This window comes from Pristiophorus japonicus, chromosome 1 (genome assembly GCF_044704955.1).
Source record: "Pristiophorus japonicus isolate sPriJap1 chromosome 1, sPriJap1.hap1, whole genome shotgun sequence".
Classification (NCBI taxonomy): Eukaryota; Metazoa; Chordata; class Chondrichthyes; family Pristiophoridae; genus Pristiophorus; species Pristiophorus japonicus.
Window position 1 is genome coordinate 199,534,303 of NC_091977.1, and position 22,541 is coordinate 199,556,843.

The following is a 22,541-nucleotide window of genomic DNA, read 5'->3' on the forward strand; positions in this document are numbered from 1 at the left end:
CCAATCTCTCCTCTTGCGACAGTCCTGCCATCCCAGGAATCAGTCTGGTGAACTTTTGCTGCAGTCCCTCTATGGCAAGTATATCCTTTCTTTGGTAAGGAGACCAAAACTGCACACACTACTCCAAGTGTGGTCTCACCGACCAATGCATCCACGATTTCCATGGCTACCTCTTTTAGTACTCTGGGGTGCAAGTCATCAGGCCCTGGGGATTTATCGGCCTTCAGTCCCATTAGTTTGTTCAGCACTATTTTCTTACGAATGATCATTTCCTTTAATTGCTCTTGCTCACTAGATCCTTGGTTCCCAAGCATTTCTGGGACGTTATTTGTGTCCTCTTCCATGAAGTCAGAACCGAAGTATTTATTTAATTGTTCTGCCATTTCCTTGTTCCCCATTATAAATTCTCCCGTTGCTGTCTGTAAAAGACCGACATTTGTCTTCACTAATCTTTTTTTACTTTCACTAAGCATTTTCCCTACTACTGATGTCAGGCTAACTGGTCTATAATTCCCTGTTTTCTCTATCTCGCCTTTCTTGAATAGCGAGTTTACATTTGCTAACTTACAATCCACGGTGTCCATTCTAGCATCTAGGGAATTCTGGAAGATCAAAACCATGCATCCACTATCCGATATATGACTAATCGTGAAAAATTGCTCTCCAGAATCTATTGCTGATCCTGGCTCTGAGGAATGAAAAAGTACAAATGAAATACAGTGGGAAAAGTTGTGCGGCTGGAAAATTAAATGTGCAGTGAATTCAAGAATTCTTGTGTTGCAGTAAAAGTAGAATATTTAATCCCTTGATCCTGGACTGTGTAGATCCACAAGCTGAACTATTGTGTCCCGAACACAGATGAGGCTGCACACAGGGAGGTTAAAGTAACAGTGACATCAGTCTTTATTGCTGGGATCCCTTGGGACTTCAGGGGATGAGCCCCCTGGTGGTGGAACATGAGAGTGCATGCTTTACAGATCCACAACATCACTCTTTCACCACCCCCTCCCACCAAAGTCAAAGTGAAAACTATTTACAAGGTGAGGCTGTCGGGAGCCTTTCTTTTCCTGGTGGACCGCCTCGGTACAAATGTGTGTTGGCTGTGCCATCGCTGGGCTGGCGTGTTGTTGGCCCTGCAGAGCTGCTTGGTGAGCCTGGCCTTGTTGGGCATGATGGTTTGATTTCCTGGTCCGGTGTGGTGTCATTGATCCTTTGGGTATGTGTTGTGGGCTCTCAAAAAATGGTGTCTGCTGTGGGTTGTTCAGGGCAGTCTGAACCGCAGCCTCGCTTGGTTCAGGTGCTTTCTGCAAATTTGTCGATTGTCTAGTTTGACTACAAACACCTCAGTCCCTTCTTTAGCTATCACCGTGCCCGCTTTCCACTTGGGACCATGTCCATAGTTTAGCACATACACAGGGTCATTCAGATCAATTTCCCATGACAGTGGTGCGACCATCGTTTACATTTTGTTGCTGCCATCTGCTCTGTACCTGATCATGCAGGTTGGGGTTAACCAGCGAGAGTCTGGTTTTAAATGTCCTTTTCATGAGTAGCCCAGCCGGGGGCACCCCTGTGAGCAAGTGGGGTCTCGTGCGGTAGCTGAGCAGTACTCTGGACAGGCAGATTTGGAGTGAGCATTCTGTGACTCGTTTAAAGCTCTGTTTGATGGTTTGTACTGCCCGCTCTGCCTGCCCATTGGAGGCTGGTTTAAACAGGGCCGAGGTGACATGTTTGATCCCATTGCGGGTCATGAATTCTTTAAATTCGGCACTAGTGAAACATGGCCCGTTGTCACTGACCACTGACCAGGCTTTCAATGGTGGCGGTGCTTCCCGACATTATTTCACATTCAATCCATTTTGAAAAAGCATCCACCACCACCAGGAACATTTTATCGAGAAACGGGCCCGCATAATCGACATGGATCCTCGACCATGGTCTGGAGGGCCAGGACCACAAACTTAGTGGTATCTCTGGGTGTGTGCTCACACGCTGCATTGCCGTACACAGGACTCTTAAGTCAGAGTGGATACCGGGTCACCACATGTGGGATCTGGCTATCGCTTTCATCATTACTATACCCGGGTGTGTGCTGTGGAGATCCGAGATGAACGTCTCCCTGCCCTTTTTTGGTAGCACTAAGTGGTTACCCCACAACAGGCAGTCTGCCTGAATGGACAGCTCATCCTTTCGCCGCTGGAACGGCTTGATTGGCTCTTGCATTTCAACGGGGATGCTGGCCCAGCTCCCATGCAGTACACAGTTTTTTTTACTAGGGACAGCAGAGGATCTTGACTGGTCCAAGTCCGAATCTGGCAGGCCGTGACAGGTGATTTATCATTTTCAAACGCTTCCATGACCATCAACAAGTCTGCGGGCTGCACCACCATCAACAAGTTTGCAGGTGCGCCATTTCCACCCCCGTGGTGGGCACTGGTAGCTGACTGAGAGCATCCACACAGTTCTCGGTGCTTGGCCTGTGGCGGATGGTGTAGTTATATGCTGATAGCTTGAGTGCCCGCCTTTGTATGCGGGCTGAGGCATTAGAATTTATCCCCTTGTTTTCAGTGAACAGGGATATGAGGGGCTTGTGATCGGTTTCCAGCTCAAATTTGAGGCCAAACAGCTATGATGCATTTTCTTTACACACACGTTAATGCCTCTTTCTCAATAATGCTGTAGGCCCTCTCGGCCTTAGACAAGCTCCTGGAAGCATAGGCGACAGGTTGCAACTTCCCCGCAACGTTAGCTTGTTGGAAGACACATCCGACTCCGTACGACGACGCATCACATGCTAGCACAAGTCTTTTACACGGGTTATACAATACAAGCAGTTTGCTGGAGCATAAAATGTTTCTGGCTTTCTTAAAAGCAATTACTTGTTTTTTTTCCCCCATACCCAGTTCTCATCTTTGCGCAATAACCCATGTAGGGGCTCTCAAAGGGTGCTTAACCCCGGTAGGAAGTTACCAAAATAGTTGAGTCCCAGGAACGACCGCAGCTCCGTGATGTTCTGTGGCCTGGGCGCGTTCCTGATAGCCTCTGTTTTGGCGTCTGTGGGCCGAATGCCGTCCGCCGCGATCTTTCTCCCCAAAAACTCCACTGATGACCACATTAGATATCTGAAAGTTTCACCAAATTTCTTGAGCCAGTAGATGTAGTCGTAATAATCCACTTAAACAACAACCTGTATGTATATAGCATCTTTAACATAGTAAAAAGTCCCAAGGGGCATTTTACAGGAGCGTTATCAAACAATGTTTGACAGAGACACAAGGGATATTGGGAAGATGGGACAAAAAGGTAGGTTTTAAGGATCATCTTAAAGGAGGAAAGAGAGGTAGCGAGGCGGGAAATTTAGGCTGGGAATTCCAGAGCTTGGGGCCTTGGCAGCTGAAGGCACGGCCACCAATGTTGGAGTGATTATAATCGGGGATGGTCAAGAGGCCAGAATTGGAGGAGTGTCGATATCGCGGAGGGTTGTAGGGCTCGAGGAGATTACAGAAATAGGGTGGGGCGAGGCCATGGAGGGATTTGAAAACAAGGATGAGATTTTAAAATCGAGGCATTGTTCAACCAGGAGCCAATGTAGGTCAGCGTGCACAGGGATGATAGGTGAACGGGTATGGTGCGAGTTAGGACACGGACAGCAGAGTTTTGGATGACATCAAATTTACAGCAGGTAGAACGTGGAAGGCTGGCCAGAAGTGCATTGGAACAGTCAAATCTAGATGTAACAGAGGCATGGGTGAGGGTTTCGGCAGCAGATGAGCTGAGGCAGGGATGGAGTCGTGTAATGTTACTGAGTTGGCAATAGGTGATCTTAGTTATGGCGTGGATATGTGGTTGGAAGCTCATCTCGGCGTCAAATCTGACACCAAGATTGCACACAGCCTGGATGCTGTCAGACAGTTGCCAGGGAGCGGGATGGAGTTGATGTACCATTGACAACCTGTGTTAAGTGAATCATTAGAGAAACCATCAAGTGCATCTGAGTCAGAGTCTTTCGTCTTGAGTCCAGTGAGTTCTTTATTAAAATGCTTTGCAAGAATACTCTGACAAGGGCTGGATTGCGTTCCGATTGGATGAAGAGTTCTTGGGCTTGAGGCCTGATGAATGATGGCAAAAAGGTACAAGCACTCTGAACTAGTTCTGGTAATCGGGATATTTTATTTGTTTTCCCAGTATTCTGCCCTAGAAAATATGTAAGGGAATGTACCTGGTAAGTTTTACTGAAGGGGTAAATGTGTGTTGTAAGTGAATATTATATACCCCCTGTAGTAATTGATGTGAGATAAATAATTAACACAATATGTTACTGCAGCTTTATATAATTTATGTGGCAAGTAAGAAAACTTTGGCTCCAGTAAATGTGAATTTGAGTCAGAATTCTGTTCCAGCTTTGGGTGCCAGCTATAACATGCGAACTGGCTGTTATGGTGTCATCCTTACCAAAGTAGTCCATGAAGAAATCAAGGCTACATAATGAGGATCCATACATTTGTATTCTACAAGTGGGCTAATGTGATAGATCACTCTTCTTGCATTTTTGAATCATACAACCAGAAGGAGGCCATTTGGCCTATCATGTCAGCGCTGGCTCTTTGAAATAGCTATCTAATTTGTCCTACCCATACTCTTTCCCCATAGAACTGCAAATCTTTCCTTTTCAAGTATTTATCCAATTGCTTTTTGAAAGTTATTGTTGAATCTGCTTCCACCACCCTCTTGCACAGCGCATTACAGATCATAACTTGCTGCATAAAAAAACATTCTCCTTGTTCTTTTGACAATTATGTTAATACTGTGTCCTCTAGGTTACTGCCCACCTGCCAGTGGAAACAGTTTCTCCTTATTTACTCTGTCAAAACCCCTCATCATTTTGAGTACCTTTATTAATTCTCCCCATAACCTTCTCTGCTCTACAGAAAACTATCCCAGTTTCTCTAGTCTCTCCACATAACTGAATTCCCTGGTACCATTCTAGTGCGGTGGGTGAGACCTATACTAGACAAAAGTGAGAAAATACCTTGAGGAGGAAGCATCCTTATTGTAATCGGTTTGATCACCGAGATAAAAATAACTTCATTCATGTAACATGAAATTCTGTCTAATCTGTATATAATTGATGGCTTGATCTTGTTATTGCTCATCTAGGTGGAACGACTTGCAATTGAACTGGAGAAGAGTCGTGACCTCAGTCGCACGATTATACACATTGACATGGATGCTTTTTATGCTGCTGTGGAAATGAAAGATACCCCAGAGTTGAAAGACAAACCAATGGCTGTTGGATCAATGAGTATGCTGGTATGGATTCTGATTACATTTTGGAAAATAAATGATAAAAATATATCACTCCCATGATCCCTTGGAGCTTTTTTGTCATGCTATGACTCCTCCTATTGTGCAGTATCCACAAATTATTGGATTTTAACTGCACAACTATTTTGTGTACAAAATATAATTTTTCAAAGTCTGTTGGAAGAAGCATGTGATTTGTGGACACACTGTAATGGTTAACTTTTTTTAAACGTCTGCAAATGGAGCTTAAAAATATCAGTTTATTTCTTTGTGAAATGTATTGGATGTATCTGTAATTAATGTAGTGAACTTATCACTCAAAATAAAATTGGAACAATTGTATTTAGAGTAACTGCATTGAATTGACAAAATGGTTCTTGTGCCATTTTATAAAAACAAATCAAATTACAGTACATTCTGCAGTTTCAAAGAATAACATTTATATGAACCAATAATACATTTTGGGTTCTGTTTCAACATGTTCCCAAGTACAAAATTCAATTTAAAAAAAAAAGAGATGTATTTCTGAAATGGTTTTTTCCATGGGAAAAGGAAATAGTGACAAAATTTGATTTAATATACAACTACATCCTGAGTGCGTTGAAGAGAATTCCATAATACAATTATGTTAACATTAGAGCATTATTTATCAACAAAATATTTCTGTAGTAGAATTAACATTGCTATTGTCATGCTTTGGCAAGCTGAGATTTTATCGAGAATAAACGAGAGAACAGGTCATGGTCATCGTTGGACAGCAAAGAATCTTCTTAGTATTTTTTTTAAACAAAAGTTTTTATTATTTCCATTGAATATAAAAGTAGCTACCACTTATAACAACAGTATAATAAAATAATACAGTGGATTCAGTACTGAGTACACTGCAACTGACAACTCATAACCAGAAAAGGGGTTAAACAACAACCCTTTTCCTGCTAATTGAAAGAAAGAAAGACTTAAGAAACAAGAAATAGAAGCAGGAGTAGGCCACTTGGCTCTTTGTGTCTGCACTGTCATTCAATAAGATTATGGCTGATCTACCTCAACTCCACCTTTCCATACTATCCCCATATCTCTTGATTCCCTTAGTACCTAAAATTCTATCGATCCCAGACTTGAATATACTCAACAATGGAGCATCCACAGCTCTCTGGGGTAGAGAATTCCAAAGATTTACAACCCTTAGAGTGAAGAAATTTCTCCTCATCACAGTCCTAAATTACTGACCCCCTTATTGTGAGACTGTGACCCCTCGTTCTAGACTCCCCAGCCAGGGGAAACATCCTCTCGGCATCTACCCTGCCAGGCCCTTGAGAATTATATATGTTTCAGTGAGATCACTTCTCATTCTTCTAAACTCTACAGAATCTAGGCGTAGTCTTCTCAATCTCCTCATGGAACAATCCCCCATCTCAGGAAACAGTCCAATGAACCTCCATTGCACTCCCTGTAAGGCAGGTATATCCTTCCTTGGGTCAGGAGACCAAAACTGTATACAGTACTCTAGGTGCAGTCTCACCAAGGCCTTATATAATTGCAGTAAGACTTCTTTACTCTTGTACTCCAATCCCTTTGTAATACAGACGAACATACCATTTGCTTTCTTAATTGCTTGCTGTACTTGAATGTTAACATTCTGTGATTCGTGTACAAGGACACCCAGCTCTCTCTGAATACCAACATTTCCCAGTCTTTCACTATTAAAAATATATTCTGCTTTTCTATTTTTCTTATCAACATGGATAACATCACATTTCTCCACATTATGTTCCATCTGCCATGTTCTTGTCCACTTACTTAACCTGACTATATCGAATTTCTTGCGTCCTCCTCACAGCTTACATTCCCACCGAACTTTGTGTCGTCAGCAAACTTGGATATATTGTACTTGGTCCCCTCATCTAAGCTATTGATATAGATTGTAAACAACTGAGGCCCAAGCACTGATCTTTGCGGTACCTCACTACTTCGAGCCTGCCAACCTGAAAATGACCTGTTTATTCCTACTCTCTGTTTTCTGTCTGTTAACCAATCCTTAATCCATGCTAATACATTACCGCAAATCCCATGAGCCCAAATTGCATGGAACAATCTCTTGTGTGACAACTTATTGACTGCTTTCTTAAAATCCAAATATACAACATCCATTGGTTCCCCCTTATCTATCCTGCTAATTACAAACTCAAAAAATGAACAAACCCGATTTCCCTTTCATAATCTGTGTTGACTCTGCCCAATCATTATGATTTTCCAAGTGCCGTGTTACCACGTCCCGAATAATAGATTCTAGCATTTTCCCTACTACTGATGTCAGGCTAAATGGACTATAATTCCCTGTTTTCTCTATTTCGCCTTTCTTGAATAGCAGGGTTATGTTTGCCACCTTCCAATTCATGGGGACTGTTCTAGCATCTAGGGAATTCTGGAGGTTGAAAATCAATGCATCCATCCACTTTCTGTCGCCATCAAGTCCCCGATATTTGTTGACATTTAGTCCCATTAATTTTTCCAGTACTATTTCTTTACAAATACTAATTTCTTTAAATTCCTCATTCTTGCTAGATCCTTGGTTCCACACTATTTCTGGAATGTTTTATATACCTGTCGCACTTTTCATGACCTCAGGACATCTGAAAGTACTTTACAGCCAGTGAAGTGATTTTGAAGTGTAATTGCTGTTGTAATGTAGGAAAAACAGCAGGAAATCTGCACACAGCAAGCGCCTACAAACAGCAATGTGATAATGAGCAGAAAATATGTTTTAGTAATGTTGGTTGAGGGATAAATATTGGCGACGACACTGGGAATAACTCTTTTGAAATAATGCCATGAGATATTTTATGTGCACCTGAGTGGGAAGATGAGACCTCAGTTTAACGTCTCACCCTGAAGACAGTAGCTTTGACAGTGCAGCAGAAAAGGTGTGGCAGGCATCCATCCAAATTGGCAGGCATCCAATTGTACAGTTTTTTTAATTTTGAGAGCTACCATCTTCCTTAATGTATTGTGTAAAATTTGGGAAATTTATCTGGGACTTGTAATACGCCCAAGAATGTGGACAAAATTTTGCAAGTGGAGTAATTTCTCCACAAAGGGGATATGCAATACAAAATTCTTCATGAATATTGTACCAGTTTGCCTTAAAACTTGGGGGGGGGGCGGGGGGGCTTCCCTCCGTCAAGGTGGATGTGAAGCATCATCAGGACTGGCACATCTAGCACCTTGCCAGATCATCGCATTAAGCAGAACTTCGAATGCTTTCCTAACTTCTGACCATCAGTCAAGGTGTTGGATCCTGATACATCTCCAGCAGCCATCTACAAAGGAACATGAACAGGTCATCAAGCCTGCTCAGCCATTTTGTTTGCTACGGCAATTTTATATATTTTTAATCCCAATTCTCTGCTTTGATGAAGGCAGGCTCACTATTTTATGCAAACGGAGTCTGTATCTGTGAAGAATTTTATATTGCTTCAGCTCAGTGCATATCTGTTTTGTGGAGGAATGTGCCCTTTTCCAACATTTTACCCACATTTGTGAGAATTATAAATCCCAAGTACATTCCCCAAATTTTATGCAGTACATTAAGGAAGATGGTTGCCCTTGATGTAAAGAAGCTGTAGAATTTAGTGGCCGGCCACCACTTTCTTATACATTCCTTCATGATTACTTCACAAAAGTTGAATGTTGCGTTCAGGGGACACATCACTGTTACATACCCTGTATTTGCAAGTGTTATAAAATTGTAAAATCATAGAATATTGAAGCACATGAAGCCATTCTGAAAAAGCTGTCCACTTAGTTTAATTCCCCTGGACTCTTTCCCATAACATTAAGTTTTTATTTTTCAAATATTTATCCACTTCCCCTTTAAAAGCTATTATGGATTCTACTTTCTTCATTGTTTCTGTTAGTGCATTCCATGCCCTCACAATCCTTGGCATAAAAACAAATTCTCTGAATATTTCCTTTCTATTTTGATCATACAATGGAAGCTCATTCCAGACCTGATCAAATAATTACATTCTGTCAATGTAGTTGTTGGTTACTAGAATATCCCTCTTCAGATCAGCCATGATCTTGAATGGCAGAGCAGGCTCAAGGGCTCCTATTTCTTACGTTCTTGTGTATTATGATTATTGCCTTTTTTGAATTACAGAGGCTGTGGTGGAAGAGATAGGTTCTGTCCACTGAGCCCATCAAAATCTGTAATGAGTTCCACCTTCTGCTCATACTTCAGGAAGCAGGATAAGAACATAAGAAATAGGAGCAGGAGTAGGCCATCCGGCCCCTCGTGCCTGCTCCGCCATATAATATGATCACGGCTGATCCGATCATGGACTCCGGTCCACTTCCCTGCTCGCTCCCCATACCCCTTTATCAGTTAAGAAACTGTCTATCTCTGTCTTCAGTTTATTCAATGACCCAGCTTCCACATCTCTCTGAGGCAGCAAATTCCATAGATTTAGAACCTTCAGAGAAGAAATTTCTCCTCATCTCCGTTTTAAATGGGCGGCCCCTTATTCTCAGATTATGCCCCCTCGTTCTAGTCTCCCCTAACAATGGAAACATCCTCTCTGCATCCACCTTGTCAAGCCCCCTCATAATCATATACGTTTCGATAAGATCAACTCTCATTCTTCTGAATTCCAGTGAGTAGAGGCCCAACCTAATCAACCTTTCCTCATAAGTCAACCCCCTCATCTCCGGAATCAACCTCGTGAACCTTCTCTGAACTGCCTCCAATGCAACTATATCCTTTCGTAAATATGGAAACCAAAACTGCACGCAGTATTCCAGGTGTGGCCTTGGCAATATCCTGTATAACTGTAGCAAGACTTCCCTGCTTTTATACTCCATCCCCTTTGCACTAAAGGCCAAAATTCCATTGGCCTTCCTGATCACTTGCTGTACCTGCATACTAACCTTTTGTGTTTCATGCACAAGTACCTCCAGGTCCCGCTGTACTGCGGCACTTTGCACTTTTTCTCCATTTAATTAATAACTTGTTCTTTGATTTTTTTTTTCTGATAAAGTGCATAACCTCACACTTTCCAACATTATACTCCATCTGCCAAATTTTTGCCCACTCTCTTAGCCTGTGTCCTTTTACAGATTTTGTGTGTCCTCCTCACACATTGCTTTTCCTCCCATCTTTGTATCGTCAGCAAACTTGGCTACGTTCCATTCGGTCCCTTCTTCCAAGTCACTAAGCTGATTGTAAATAGTTGGGTTCACAGCACTGATCCCTGCGGCACCCATTGCCAACCCAAGAATGAACCATTTATCCTGACTCTCTGTTTTCTGTTAGTTAGCCAATCCTCTATCCATATTACCCCCCAACTCCATGAACATTTATCTTGTGTAGTAGCCTTTTATGTGGCATCTTGTCAAATGCCTTCTGGAAGTCCAAATACATCACATCCACTGGTTCCCCTTTATCCACCCTGTTTGTTACATCCTCAAAGATCTCCAGCAAATTTGTCAAACAGGACTTCCCTTTCATAAATTCATGCTAACTGTGCCTGACTGAATTTTGTTTTTCCAAATGTCCTGCTACTGCTTCTTCAACAATGGACTCCAACATTTTCCCAACCACAGATGTTAGGCGAACTGGTCTATAGTTTCCTGCTTTTTGTTTGCCTCCTTTTTTAAATAGGGGCATTGCATTTGCAGTTTTCCAATCTGCTAGGACCACCCCAGAATCCTGGGGATTTTAGTAAATTACAACCAATGCATCCACTATCCCTATCACTACTTCTCAAGACCCTAGGATGCAAGCCATCAGGTCCAGGGGATTTATCTGCCTTTAGTCCCATTATCTTACTGAGTACCACCTCATTGGTGATTGTGATTGTGTTAAGTTCCTCCCCCCATATAGCCCCTTGACTATCCACTGTTGGGATATTCTTACTGTCCTGGAGTGTAACAAGTTCTGAGAGCGTGACAGAACTTATTTCCTCTCCAACAGCAGCTACGCAACAGGAATGTCAAAATGGAACCATTGTGAAATCTGCCTTTCCAGTAATACCAGATAATATAATGTGTAGATTAGGGGAACCATGGCCACTCTGTTTAGCAGGAGAGACTGTGACCTTGTCCTTTTTAATTGACACCAATTATTTTACCATGAGAAAATGCAACGTCTATACACCTGAAACCTTTGCTGGCTATTCTAAATGGTAAGGCTACACTGTGAGTGGTACTGGCGGAGGCCTAAAAGCAGTTAGAGGAAGAAAGATAAAACAAAAACAATACTTGGTGTAACTTTTATTGAACTCCAAGCTTAGAGATGCTGTTTTGTCATTTAAGTATCAATCTTGGCTCACTGGTAACACTCTCGCTTCTAATTCAGAAGGTAATGAGTCTCAGAGTCTTAAGCACATTATGAAGGCTTCCAATTCGGTGCAGCAGTGAAGGAGTGCTGTCTTTCAAATGAGGTGTTAAACTGGGGCCCCATTTGCCTGTTTAAAAAAAAAAAAAAAAAATCCTGTGGCACTATTCAAAGGGGAGTTTTCCTGGTCCTGGCCAATATATATCCTTCAACCAACAGCACTAAAATATATGATGTTAGCAATTATCTCCTTGCGGATTGTAGTAACCTGCTGTGTGCAAATTTGCTGCCATGTTTGTTTACATTCCAACAATGACTACACTTCAAAGTACTTAAATAAAAACAGGGAATGCTGGAAATTTCAGCTAGTCAGGCAGAATCTGTGGAGAGAAACAGTTAACGTTTCAGGTCTGTGACTCTTCATCAGAACTGGAAAAGTTAAGAGATGCAACAGGATCTTAAGGAGGGGCAGGAGGACGGGAGGAAAGAACAAAAAGGAAGGTCTCTTAAGTATTTTTGAAGTGTAGTCACTGTTGTAATGTAGCAAACGCGGCAGCCAATTTGCGCACACCAAGCTCCCACAAACAGCAATGTGATGATGACCAGATAATCTGTTTTTTGTTATGTTGATTGAGGGATAAATATTGGCCGGGATAACTCCCATGCACTTCTTCGAAATAGTGCCATGGGATCTTTTACATCTCATCCGAAAGACGGAAGCATTGAGAATAAAATTTTTTAGTTCAGTGCAAGAATAGGAAACGGCACCGATACAGTCATCAGTATACCACTTTGCAGAACACCTCCGTTCAATCCGTAAGCATGACCGAGCTTCCGTTTGCCTGTCACTTTAATTCTTTTCTCCACTCCCACTCTGATCTCTCCATCCTTGACCTCTTGCACTGTTCCAATGAAGTTCAATGTCAGCTCGAGGAACAGCACCTCATCTTTCATTTAGGCACTTTACAGCTTTCTGGACTCAGCATCGAGTTCAACAATTTCAGACCGTAACCCCTGCCCTGAGTTTATTTTCTTCCTGTTTTCTGTTTTTTTTCCCTCTTTCCCATGGCATCTGTTGATGATTCTGCCATTTACAGCCTAGCTAGACTCATCTTTTGTTTAAGTTGTCCCATTACCATCTCCTTTTGTCTTGCACCATCATCCCTTTTGTCTCTAAATCTCTTCTGCCTTCCACCCTATCACATACATAAAAACATAAAAAATAGGAATAGGATCAGGAATAGGCCATATGGCCCATCGAGCCTGCTCCGCCATTCAATAAGATCATGGCTGATCTGATCATGGACTCAGCTCCACTTCCCTGCCTGTTCCCCATAACTCCTTATTCCCTTTTCATTTAAGAAACTGTCTATTTCTGTCTTAAATTTATTCAATGTCCCAGCTTCCACAGCTCTCTGAGGCAGCGAATTCCACAGATTTACAACCCTCAGAGAAGAAATTTCTCCTCATCTCTGTTTTAAATGGGCGGCCCCTTATTCTAAGATCATGCCCTCTAGTTCTAGTCTCCCCCATCAGTGGAAACATCCTCTTTGCATCCACCTTGTCAAGCCCCCTCATAATCTTATACGTTTCGATAAGATCACCTCTCATTCTTCTGAATTCCAACCTACTCAACCTTTCCTCATAAGTCAATCCCCTCATCCCCGGAATCAACCTTTTCAGAATGGCAGGCAGTGACTAGTGGAGTGCTGCAGGGCTCAGTGCTGGGACCCCAGCTCTTTACAATATACATCAATGATTTGGATGAAGGAATTGAATGTGATATCTCCAAGTTGTAGATGACACTAAACTGGGTGGCAGTGTGAGCTGTGAGGGGGACGCTAAAAGGCTGCAGGGTGGCTTGGACAGGTTAAATGAATGGGCAAATGCATGGCAGATGCAGTATAATGTGGCTAAATGTGAGGTTATCCACTTTGGGGGCAAAAACACGAAGACAGCATATTATCTGAATGGTGGCAGATTAGGAAAAGGGGAGGTGCAATGAAACCTGGGTGTCATGGTTCATAAGTCATTGAAAGTTGGCATACAGGTACAGCAGGCGGTAAAGAAGGCAAATGATATATTGGCCTTCATAGCTAAGGGATTTGCGTATTGGAGCAGGGAGGTCTTACTGCAGTTGTACAGGGCCTTGGTCAGGTCTCACCTGGAATATTGTGTTCAATTTTGGTCTCCTAATCTGAGGAAGGATGTTCTTGCTATTGAGGGAGTGCAGCGAAGGTTCACCAGACTGATTCCCGGGATGGCTGGACTGACATATGAGGAGAGACTGGATCAACTGGGCCTTTATGCATTGGAGTTCAGAAGGATGAGAGGGGATCTCGTAGAAACAGACAAGATTCTGACGGGATGGGACAGGTTAGCTGCGGGTAGATTGTTCCCGATGTTGGGGATGTCCAGAACCAGGGGACACAGTCTTAGGATAAGGGGTAGGCCATTTAGGACTGAGATGAGGAGAAACTTCTTCACTCAGAGTTGTTAACCTGTGGAATTCCCTACTGCAGAGAGTTGTTGATGCCAGTTCATTGGATATATTCAAGAGGGAGTTCGATATGGCCCTTACGGCTAAGGGGATCAAGGGGTATGAAGAGAAAGCAGGAAAGGGGTACTGAGGGAATGATCAGCCGTGATCTTCTTGAATGGTGGTGCAGGCTCAAAGGGCCGAATGGCCTACTCCTGCACCTATTTTCTGTGTTTCTATGTTTGAACCTTCTCTGAACTACCTCCAAAGCAAATATATCCTTTCGTAAATATGGAAACCAAAACTGCACACAATATTCCAGGTGTGGCCTCACCAATACCTTTTTATAGCTGTAGCAAGACTTCCCTGCTTTTATACATCCCCTTTGCAATAAAGGCCAAGATACCATTGGCCTTCCTGATCACTTGCTGTACCTGCATACTATCCTTTTGTGTTTCATGCACAAGTACCCCCAGGTCCCGCTGTACTGCGGCACTTTGCAATCTTTCTCCATTTAAATAATAACTTGCTCTTTTTTTTCTGCCAAAGTGCATGACCTCACACTTTCCAACATTATACTCCATCTGCCAAATTTTTGCCCACTCACTTAGCCTGTCTATGTCCTTTTGCAGATTTTGTGTGTCCTCCTCACACATTGCTTTTCCTCCCATCTTTGTATCTTCAGCAAACTTGGTTACGTTACACTCAGTCCCTACTTCCAAGTCGCTAATATAGATTGTAAATAGTTGGGTTCCCAGCACTAATCCCTGCGGCACCCCACCAGCTACTGGTTGCCAACCAGAGAATGAACCGTTTATCCCAACTCTCTGTTTACTGTTAGTTAGCCAATCCTCTATCCATGCAAATATATTACCCAAACCCCGTGAATTTTTATCTTGTGTAGTAACCTTTTATGTGTCACCTTGTCAAATGCCTTCTGGAAGTCCAAATACACCACATCCACTGGTTCCCCTTTATCCATCCTGTTCGTTACATCCTCGAAGAACTCCAGACATTCCCTTTTGTTCTTTCCTTCCCTTCCCTGAGGTTTCCAGCATTCTCACGGTTTTATTTCTGATTGCAGCATCCGCAGTATTTTGCTTTTGCTTCGAAGTACTTATTTGGCTATGAAGTGCTTTGGTGAAAGGTACTATTAAAATGCAAGTTCCTACTTTTTTTTAAAAAGACCCCTCCAATGGTTCAGGATGTTTATTTCGTATAGCTGAACTCTGGAAATTATGAAGGTCCCAAGTCTGGTCCCCAGTCTGTACTGAATTAGCTGATTTTAGCTAAGCTGTACCAATTCTTAAGCATCCTTCATTCGGGAGGTAAAAATCAGTCATTGATTACCTTTCTGATTGCTATCCAGCAGTTTGGATTATGTGTGGGTGGGTGGGTGGAGTTTGGTTGCGGCCAGGATTGCGATCAGCTGTGATGCTTCTCGCAGTTGAGTTAATGTCACGACTCCTACATGAATATGAACATAAGAAATAGGAACAGGAGTAGGCCTTATGGCCCCTCGAGCCTGCTCTGCCATTCAATAAGATCATGGCTGATGTGATCATGGACTCTGCTCCATTTCCCTGGCTGCTCCCCATAACCTTTTATTCCCTTATCGCTCAAAAATCTGTCATTCTCCGCCTTAAATATATTCAATGACCCAGCCTCCACAGCTTTCTGGGGCAGAGAATACTTGGGACAAGTAATTAGAGGGTGTTCAATCCCCCTGTATCACAGCAAGTGAACCTCTTTAGGAAAGTAAAGGAAGGCAGAAAGTTGAAGAGAAAAAAATAAAGGAAAAAAATTACACTGCATCATCATCATCATAGGCAGTCCCTCGTATCGAGGATGACTTGCTTCCATGCCAAAAAGGGATGAGTTCACAGGTGTTTCAATGAAGGACCTAATACATCTTGAAGGGTGGAAGATGCCTGTGCGTGGATTTTTTTTAACGTATGGTGGCCGTTGCACACCAGTCACCACACGGGCTTGACAGAGCTTGGGCTTGGTCCAGTGGCAAGGATTAACCAAGTGGACTGGAGACCAGCTCTGCTGCATGGACCTAGTGCCCACATATTGCAGTGGGGGCTGGACCATGCTGCCCTCATGGACACGGTATAGTCCGCTATTAATGTACTTTACAAACAACAAATTGTTCTAATCCACTTTTCAGTGTTGTGCTTTCAGCACCTATTTTATAATAAACTCTTTAATGAAGTGTCTGCACAATTTATGAAATGTTTAGTCTTATGGGTGGGCTTTCTGAATTTGTTACCTCAAACCATGTGAACTTGAAGGGTTGGGTATGAAATCGTCATTAGTTCGAGGTTTCTTTGCTGGTAGTTCGTGACATTTTCAAATAACAGATCTCAATCCTAATGGTTGATCACATAGGCATACACTTACATAAAGAATTGTAGAGATTTATTTATTTGGGCTTTGTACTCATCAACATGATAGCAAAAACCGAACTGTTTTCAGAGTCTGCAAAATGTTTATTGACTTAATATTTGAACATTTAACTTCCTTAAAGGTTATCAGTCCACAGATTCATTTATTTATCCAGTATTTGGATGCAGTGCCCGAGATTCATTGATCTATGAAAGACAGGAGTCTAAAAGTTACTAATACAAAAGCAAAATGCTGCGGATGCTGGAAATCTGAAATAAAAACAGAAAATGCTGGAAGAACTTAACAGGTCAGGCAGAACTGACAAAGGATCATCGACGTGAAACTTTAACTCTTTCTCTCTCTCTCCTCAGACGCTGCCTGGCCTGTTGAGTATTTCTAGCTTTTTCTGTTTTTATGGCTAAATGTTAGTGTTGGTGTAAAGGCTTATGCTGATAGTCGTAGACTGTAATGGCGATGTAAAATCAGGAGTGTTGTATACTGCATGCCTCCTGATCCCGGAATGCTACTTTCCATATTGGTGCCAATGGGGAAGCTTCAATGTATTATGCATGCCTAAATACAATTAGCATTTTAAGCTAGGATAATTGAAAGAACGAAAAGAAATACTTGCATTTATTTAGTCCCTTTCTTGACCTCAGGGCGACCAATGCACTTTACATCCCATTAATTACTTTTTGTTTGGAAGTGTTGTCACTTTTGTAATTTCGGAAATGCAGCAACTAATTTGCGAGCAGCGAATTGGTGTTGCAGTGAGGAAAGAACCATATTTGAAAGCTTCCACATCTGCCATCCAAATGAAATGTTGATGCAACTGAACCAGCATCTTAATTGTGAAAATTGAGAAGGAAACTGTTGCTTTTATTTGGTATTAAAACACAAAGGGGTTTTGCATTCCCTGCTCGTTTAGCTGAGCAAGATCAACAGGAAAGGGCTAGCTGCAGATGTCAAGTGTCCGGCGGCATACTGTCTGAACCTTCTGCTAAGCTACCCATTGGGGGTAGTATCCCAGGCACAGCTATCTGAGATTGGCAGAAGAGCCTTGCCTCAGGCGGCTAAGAAAGGCAGTGAAGAAACTTGCCATCTCCATCAAGAAACCTTTAGACAAGATTTGCAATCTAGACGGCACTGCCAGTAAGTGTTAAGGTCATCATGGCCATAAATGTTAATGCGTCCAGCTCTTTCCACGTTCCTATTTATATTGCTTACCTCTTAATCTGTGAGCCTGCTCTCCAATGCAGTGTGGCACTATTGCTTAATTAATTCTGAAACTTCTCAGCTGCAACCACAAGATAGGTAGTACTGGTCTCCATGGCGCCACCTTGGAGACTTCTTCTGCCTATCACTGTTGCCATCTCCATCTATTGACTGTCTTTGAGTCACAATGTTTTCTGTGCCATCGTGAAAGGAATGGAAGGGAAAGGGCGAGCATTTATGTCGTACCTTCTACAACCTCAGCTTGTCCTAATGCACTTCATAGCCAATGAAGTATTTTTGAAGTGTAGTCACTGTTGTAATATAGGGAAACGGGCAGCCAATTTGCACACAGGGAAGTCCCACAAGTAGCAACAAGAGAATTGACCTGAGAATTCACTGCTGCTTTTTTGCCTCTCAGCGGCACTGATCACAAGGGGATGGTATCCAGGCTTCCACAAATGTACAGTTTTGAATTTCTCCTGACCAATGCACATTTGCGATCTTTGTCCCCAGGCTACTGATGAGCAATGTCACGGGATCTGCTGGTATTTAGAATATTTTTAACGATTAAATGCTTTTGGTCTTTCACAAATGATTATATTCACTAAATTGTGCAATTATATTTTAAATATGCTTTAAAGTGTATTGAATTCAACAGTTCTAAATGTTGTATAATTTAACATGATTACATGCTAATTATGGAAATTTGAACTTTTTGATTTTTAAAGATTTTTATAATCATATTCCGTCAAGTTATTAATTCTTGTAGATAGTTTTTGTAGTTATCCTGAGTGTTTTTTCCTAATGCAATAACATTTATTCTTTCAGTCAACATCAAATTATCATGCCCGGAAATATGGAGTGCGTGCAGCTATGCCTGGGTTTATTGCTAAGAAGCTGTGTCCAAATTTGATTATCATTCCAGCAAATTTTGATAAGTATCGAGCAGTAAGCAAGGAGGCAAGTTTTTTTTTTTCCAGATCATTATTCCATTATTTTGTTCAGTGCTTCTTTGTCCTTTTGTTAAATTTGTCTTCTATTTCCTTTCAATACAATTATGATTGTTTCCTTGCCTTGTGCTATTTTCCTGTTATTTAATTTCAATAATCTTTCTAAGCACTTTCCTTATTCTCTTGCACTAAAGTTTCCCTGTTAATCGTTTATTTATTAGCTCTGAGTTAATGTTCCAAAAATCTACACTCAATTTTTCATCCAATTCATGCTTGTTCTTTTTTGATATAGTTTTCTTGGATTTACCTTTCTCCCAATATGCCTCGCAATGCTGTCCTGTTCAAAACTCCCCTCTTCAACCTGTCTTCACTCCCACCCACTTGAGGCTGCTCTCTAATGGCTTACATTCTTGTGAAAGAAAGTGCATCATCTCGTGCTCCCCTTGATGATTGTCAGCTACCTGATGTGATATTTCGTCATATATAGCAAGAAAAAAGTGTTATGTCTCAAATAAAGCAATGTGACTGAGTACTGTAGACTTGAGTAAGCGTGACCTTAGTCTCTTTATTCTGACACCAGAGTGCTGGTACAGCATGGGAGGCCTGCTTATATGCAGAATTCCCAAGGGATGCTGGGATTCCTTGGGACGCCAACAGATGCCCCCTCTGGTGGCGGTAGAATGCTGGTTACAAGGTGTTGCATACATAACATCACTCCGCACCCCCCCCCCCACCCCAAAGTCAATAGTACACTTATTTACAGGGTGAGATGATCTGGGGCTTTCTGCTCCCTAGTCGATTTGTCTCGGTACAAACACAGGTGCTGGTGAGTTGGTTGGGCCTTCGCTGGGCTGCTGGGGATGATGAGTTCAGCTTTGTGGTCAACCGTGATGTCGATTGCCACTTAGGTGTGTATCGGAGGGTCGAAGTTGGTGGTGCCCTCTTCAGGTTGCTCGTGGCTGTCTGTGGATCTCAGTTTGGTTTGGTCCAAATGCTTACTGCAAGTTGGTCCATTTGCAAGTTTGACCTCAAACACCCTACTCCCTTCTTTGGCTACGACAGTGCCAGCAAGCCATTTGGGACCGTGTCCATAGTCGAGTACAAATACAGGGTCATTGACTTCAATATCGCGTGACAAATTTGTGCGATAATGGTACGTGTTTTGTTGATGCCGCCTGTCCTCGACATGATCATGGAAATCAGGGTGGACTAGAGACAGCCTTATTTTGAGTGCCCATTTCATGAGCAGTTTGGCAGGGGGAACCCCGGTGAGCGAGTGGGGTCTTGTGCGGTAGCTGAGCAGGACTCGGGACAGGCGGGTCTGCAGGGAGCCTTCCGACATGCGTTTCAAGCTTTGCTTGATGGTTTCGACTGCCCGTTCTGCCTGGCCGGGCTTGAACGGGGTAGATGTAATGTGCTTGATCTCACTGTGGGTCATGAATTCCTTGAATTCAGCACTGGTGAAGCATGGCCCATTGTCGCTGACGAGGACATCAGGAAGGCCGTGCGTGGCAAACATGGCTTGTAGGCTTTCGATGGTGGCGGTGGACGTGCTTACAGACATTATTACACATACAATCCATTTTGAATAAGCAACCACAATAACCAAGAAATGGGCCAGTGAAGTCCACGTGGATCCTCGACCACGGTTTGGAGGGCCCATGACCACAAACTTAGCGGTGCCTCCCTGGGTGCATTGCTCAGTTGAGAGCAAGTGTTACATTGGCGCAAGCAAGACTCGAAATCTGAGTCGATGCTGGGCCACCACACATGGGATCTGGCTATAGCTTTCATCATTACTATGCCTGGGTGGGCACTGTGTAGGTCACGTATGAACTTTTCCCTGACTTTGGCAAAACCATGTGATTACCCCACAAAAGACAGTCCATCTATATGGACGTTTTGCCTTTGTGCCACTGGAATTAATACCTTTGCTCTCTGAAAATAGTGATATGAGAGGCTTATGGTCAGTTTCTAACTCTAACTTATGCCCAAACAGATACTGGTGCATTTTTTTTAACCCCGTAAACACATGCCAGAGCTTATTTTTCAATCATGCTGTAGGCCCTTTTGGCCTTGGACAAACTCCTGGACGCATAAGCGATCGGTTGCAATGTTCCCGATTTGTTTGCTTGTTGTAACACACCCGACCCCGTACGAAGACTCATCGCAAGCTAGCACTAAATGTTTACATGGGTCATACAGAACAAGCAGTTTGTTGGAACATAACAGATTTCTGGCTTTCTCAAAAGCAATCTCTTGTGATTTCCCCCATACCCAGTCATCTCCCTTGCGTAGTAACGTGTAGAGGTTCTAGCAAGGTGCTTAACCCGGGTAGAAAATTACCAAAATAGTTGTGGAGTCCCAGGAACGACCGCAGCTCCATCACGTTCTGTGGTCTCGCCGCGTTCTTGATGGCCTCCATCTTGGTGTCGGTGGGTCTGATGCCATCTGCAGCGATTCTTCTCCCTAAGAACTCGACCTCTGGCGCCAGGAAAACACACTTCGAGCGTTTCGACCTGTGACCCACACAATCTAGCTGACTTAGAACCTCTTCCAGGTTCTGCAAATGTTCGATGATGTCCTGACCTGTGATCAATATGTCGTCGTGGAAAACCACGGTGCGCAGAACTGACTTCAGCAGACTTTCCATGTTCCTTTGAAAAATAGCTACCGCTGATCGAATCCCAAATGGGCATCTACTGTAGATGAATAGACCTTTGTGCGTGTTGATGCAGGTGAGGCCTTTCGAAGATTCCGCCAGCTCCTGCGTCATGTAGGCCGAGGTCAGGTCCAACTTGGTGAACGTCTTTCCTCCAGCCAGGGTCGCAAATAGATCGTCTGCCTTGGGTAGCGGGTACTGGTCCTGCAGCAAAACATGGTTAATCGTTACTTTATAGTCCCCACAAATTCTGACCGTGCATTCGCCCTTGAGAATCAGAGCAATCTGACTGGCCCACTCGTTGAACTTAACCGGCGCACTGATGCCCTCTCGTTGCAGCCTGTCCAGCTCGATCTCCACTTTCTCTTGCAGCATGTACAGCACCGCACGTGCCTTGTGGTGGATGGGTCGTGTACCGGGAACCAAGTGGATCTGCACCTTCGCCCCAGAGAAATTTCCGATGCCTGGCTCAAACAACGACAGGTACTTGTTCAAAATCTGGGCACATGAGGCGTCGTCGACGGACGAAAGCGTTCGGATGTCATCCCAGTTCCAGCGGATTTTTCCCAGCCCACTTCTGCCGAACAGTGTGGGGCCATCTCCTGGTACAATCCATAGTGGTAGTTCGTGCATCATAGGAGACTTTTACTGCTGCACTGCCAATTACAGGGATCAGCTCTTTAGTGTAAATTCTCAGCTTGGTATGAATAGGGCTCAGCTTGGGCCTTTGTGCCTTGTTGCACCACAACTCGCGAAGGCCTTTTTGCTCATGATCGACTGGCTTGCACACATGTCCAATTCCATGGATACTGGAATTCCGTTCAGTTCAACTTTTAACATGATCAGTGGACATTTTGTGGTGAAGGTGTGTACCCCGTACACTTCTGCCTCCTCGGTTTGAGTCTCTAGTTCAGTTTGATCCACCATAGATCTGTCTTCCTCTGCAATGTGGTGGTTTGCAGGGTTTGCAGCTTGTCTGCACATTCGCTGGAGGTGTCCCATTGTTCCACAGCCTTTGCACGCATAGTGTTTTAAGCGGCATTGATGGGCTCGATGATCACCTTCGCAGCGCCAAAAAGGTGTTAATTGCCTCGCATTCACACTTGATGGCAGACTCTGAGTCATCTGAGATCGTGCAGCTGCAGGCATGTTCGTTCTGCCATATGCATTCCTGCCTGAAAATGATGTTACTTTGTGTACAGTATT

General features: G+C 43.2%; 1 protein-coding gene across 8 annotated transcripts in view; it reads left to right on the plus strand.

The window, feature by feature from the left end:
- Window positions 1–22,541, plus strand: part of polk (polymerase (DNA directed) kappa) — a 130,582-nt gene that overhangs the window by 53,505 nt on the left and 54,536 nt on the right. For 6 of the 8 annotated variants that reach the window (XM_070886037.1, XM_070886075.1, XM_070886064.1 and 3 more), the window contains exons 4-5: window positions 5,158–5,310; window positions 18,552–18,683. In XM_070886037.1, coding sequence (XP_070742138.1) covers window positions 5,158–5,310; window positions 18,552–18,683 — 285 coding nt within the window. Of the gene's footprint in view, window positions 1–5,157; window positions 5,311–16,776; window positions 16,816–18,551; window positions 18,684–22,541 lie in introns of those variants that run through there. The other 2 variants (XM_070886093.1, XM_070886086.1) reach the window with 2 other exon arrangements.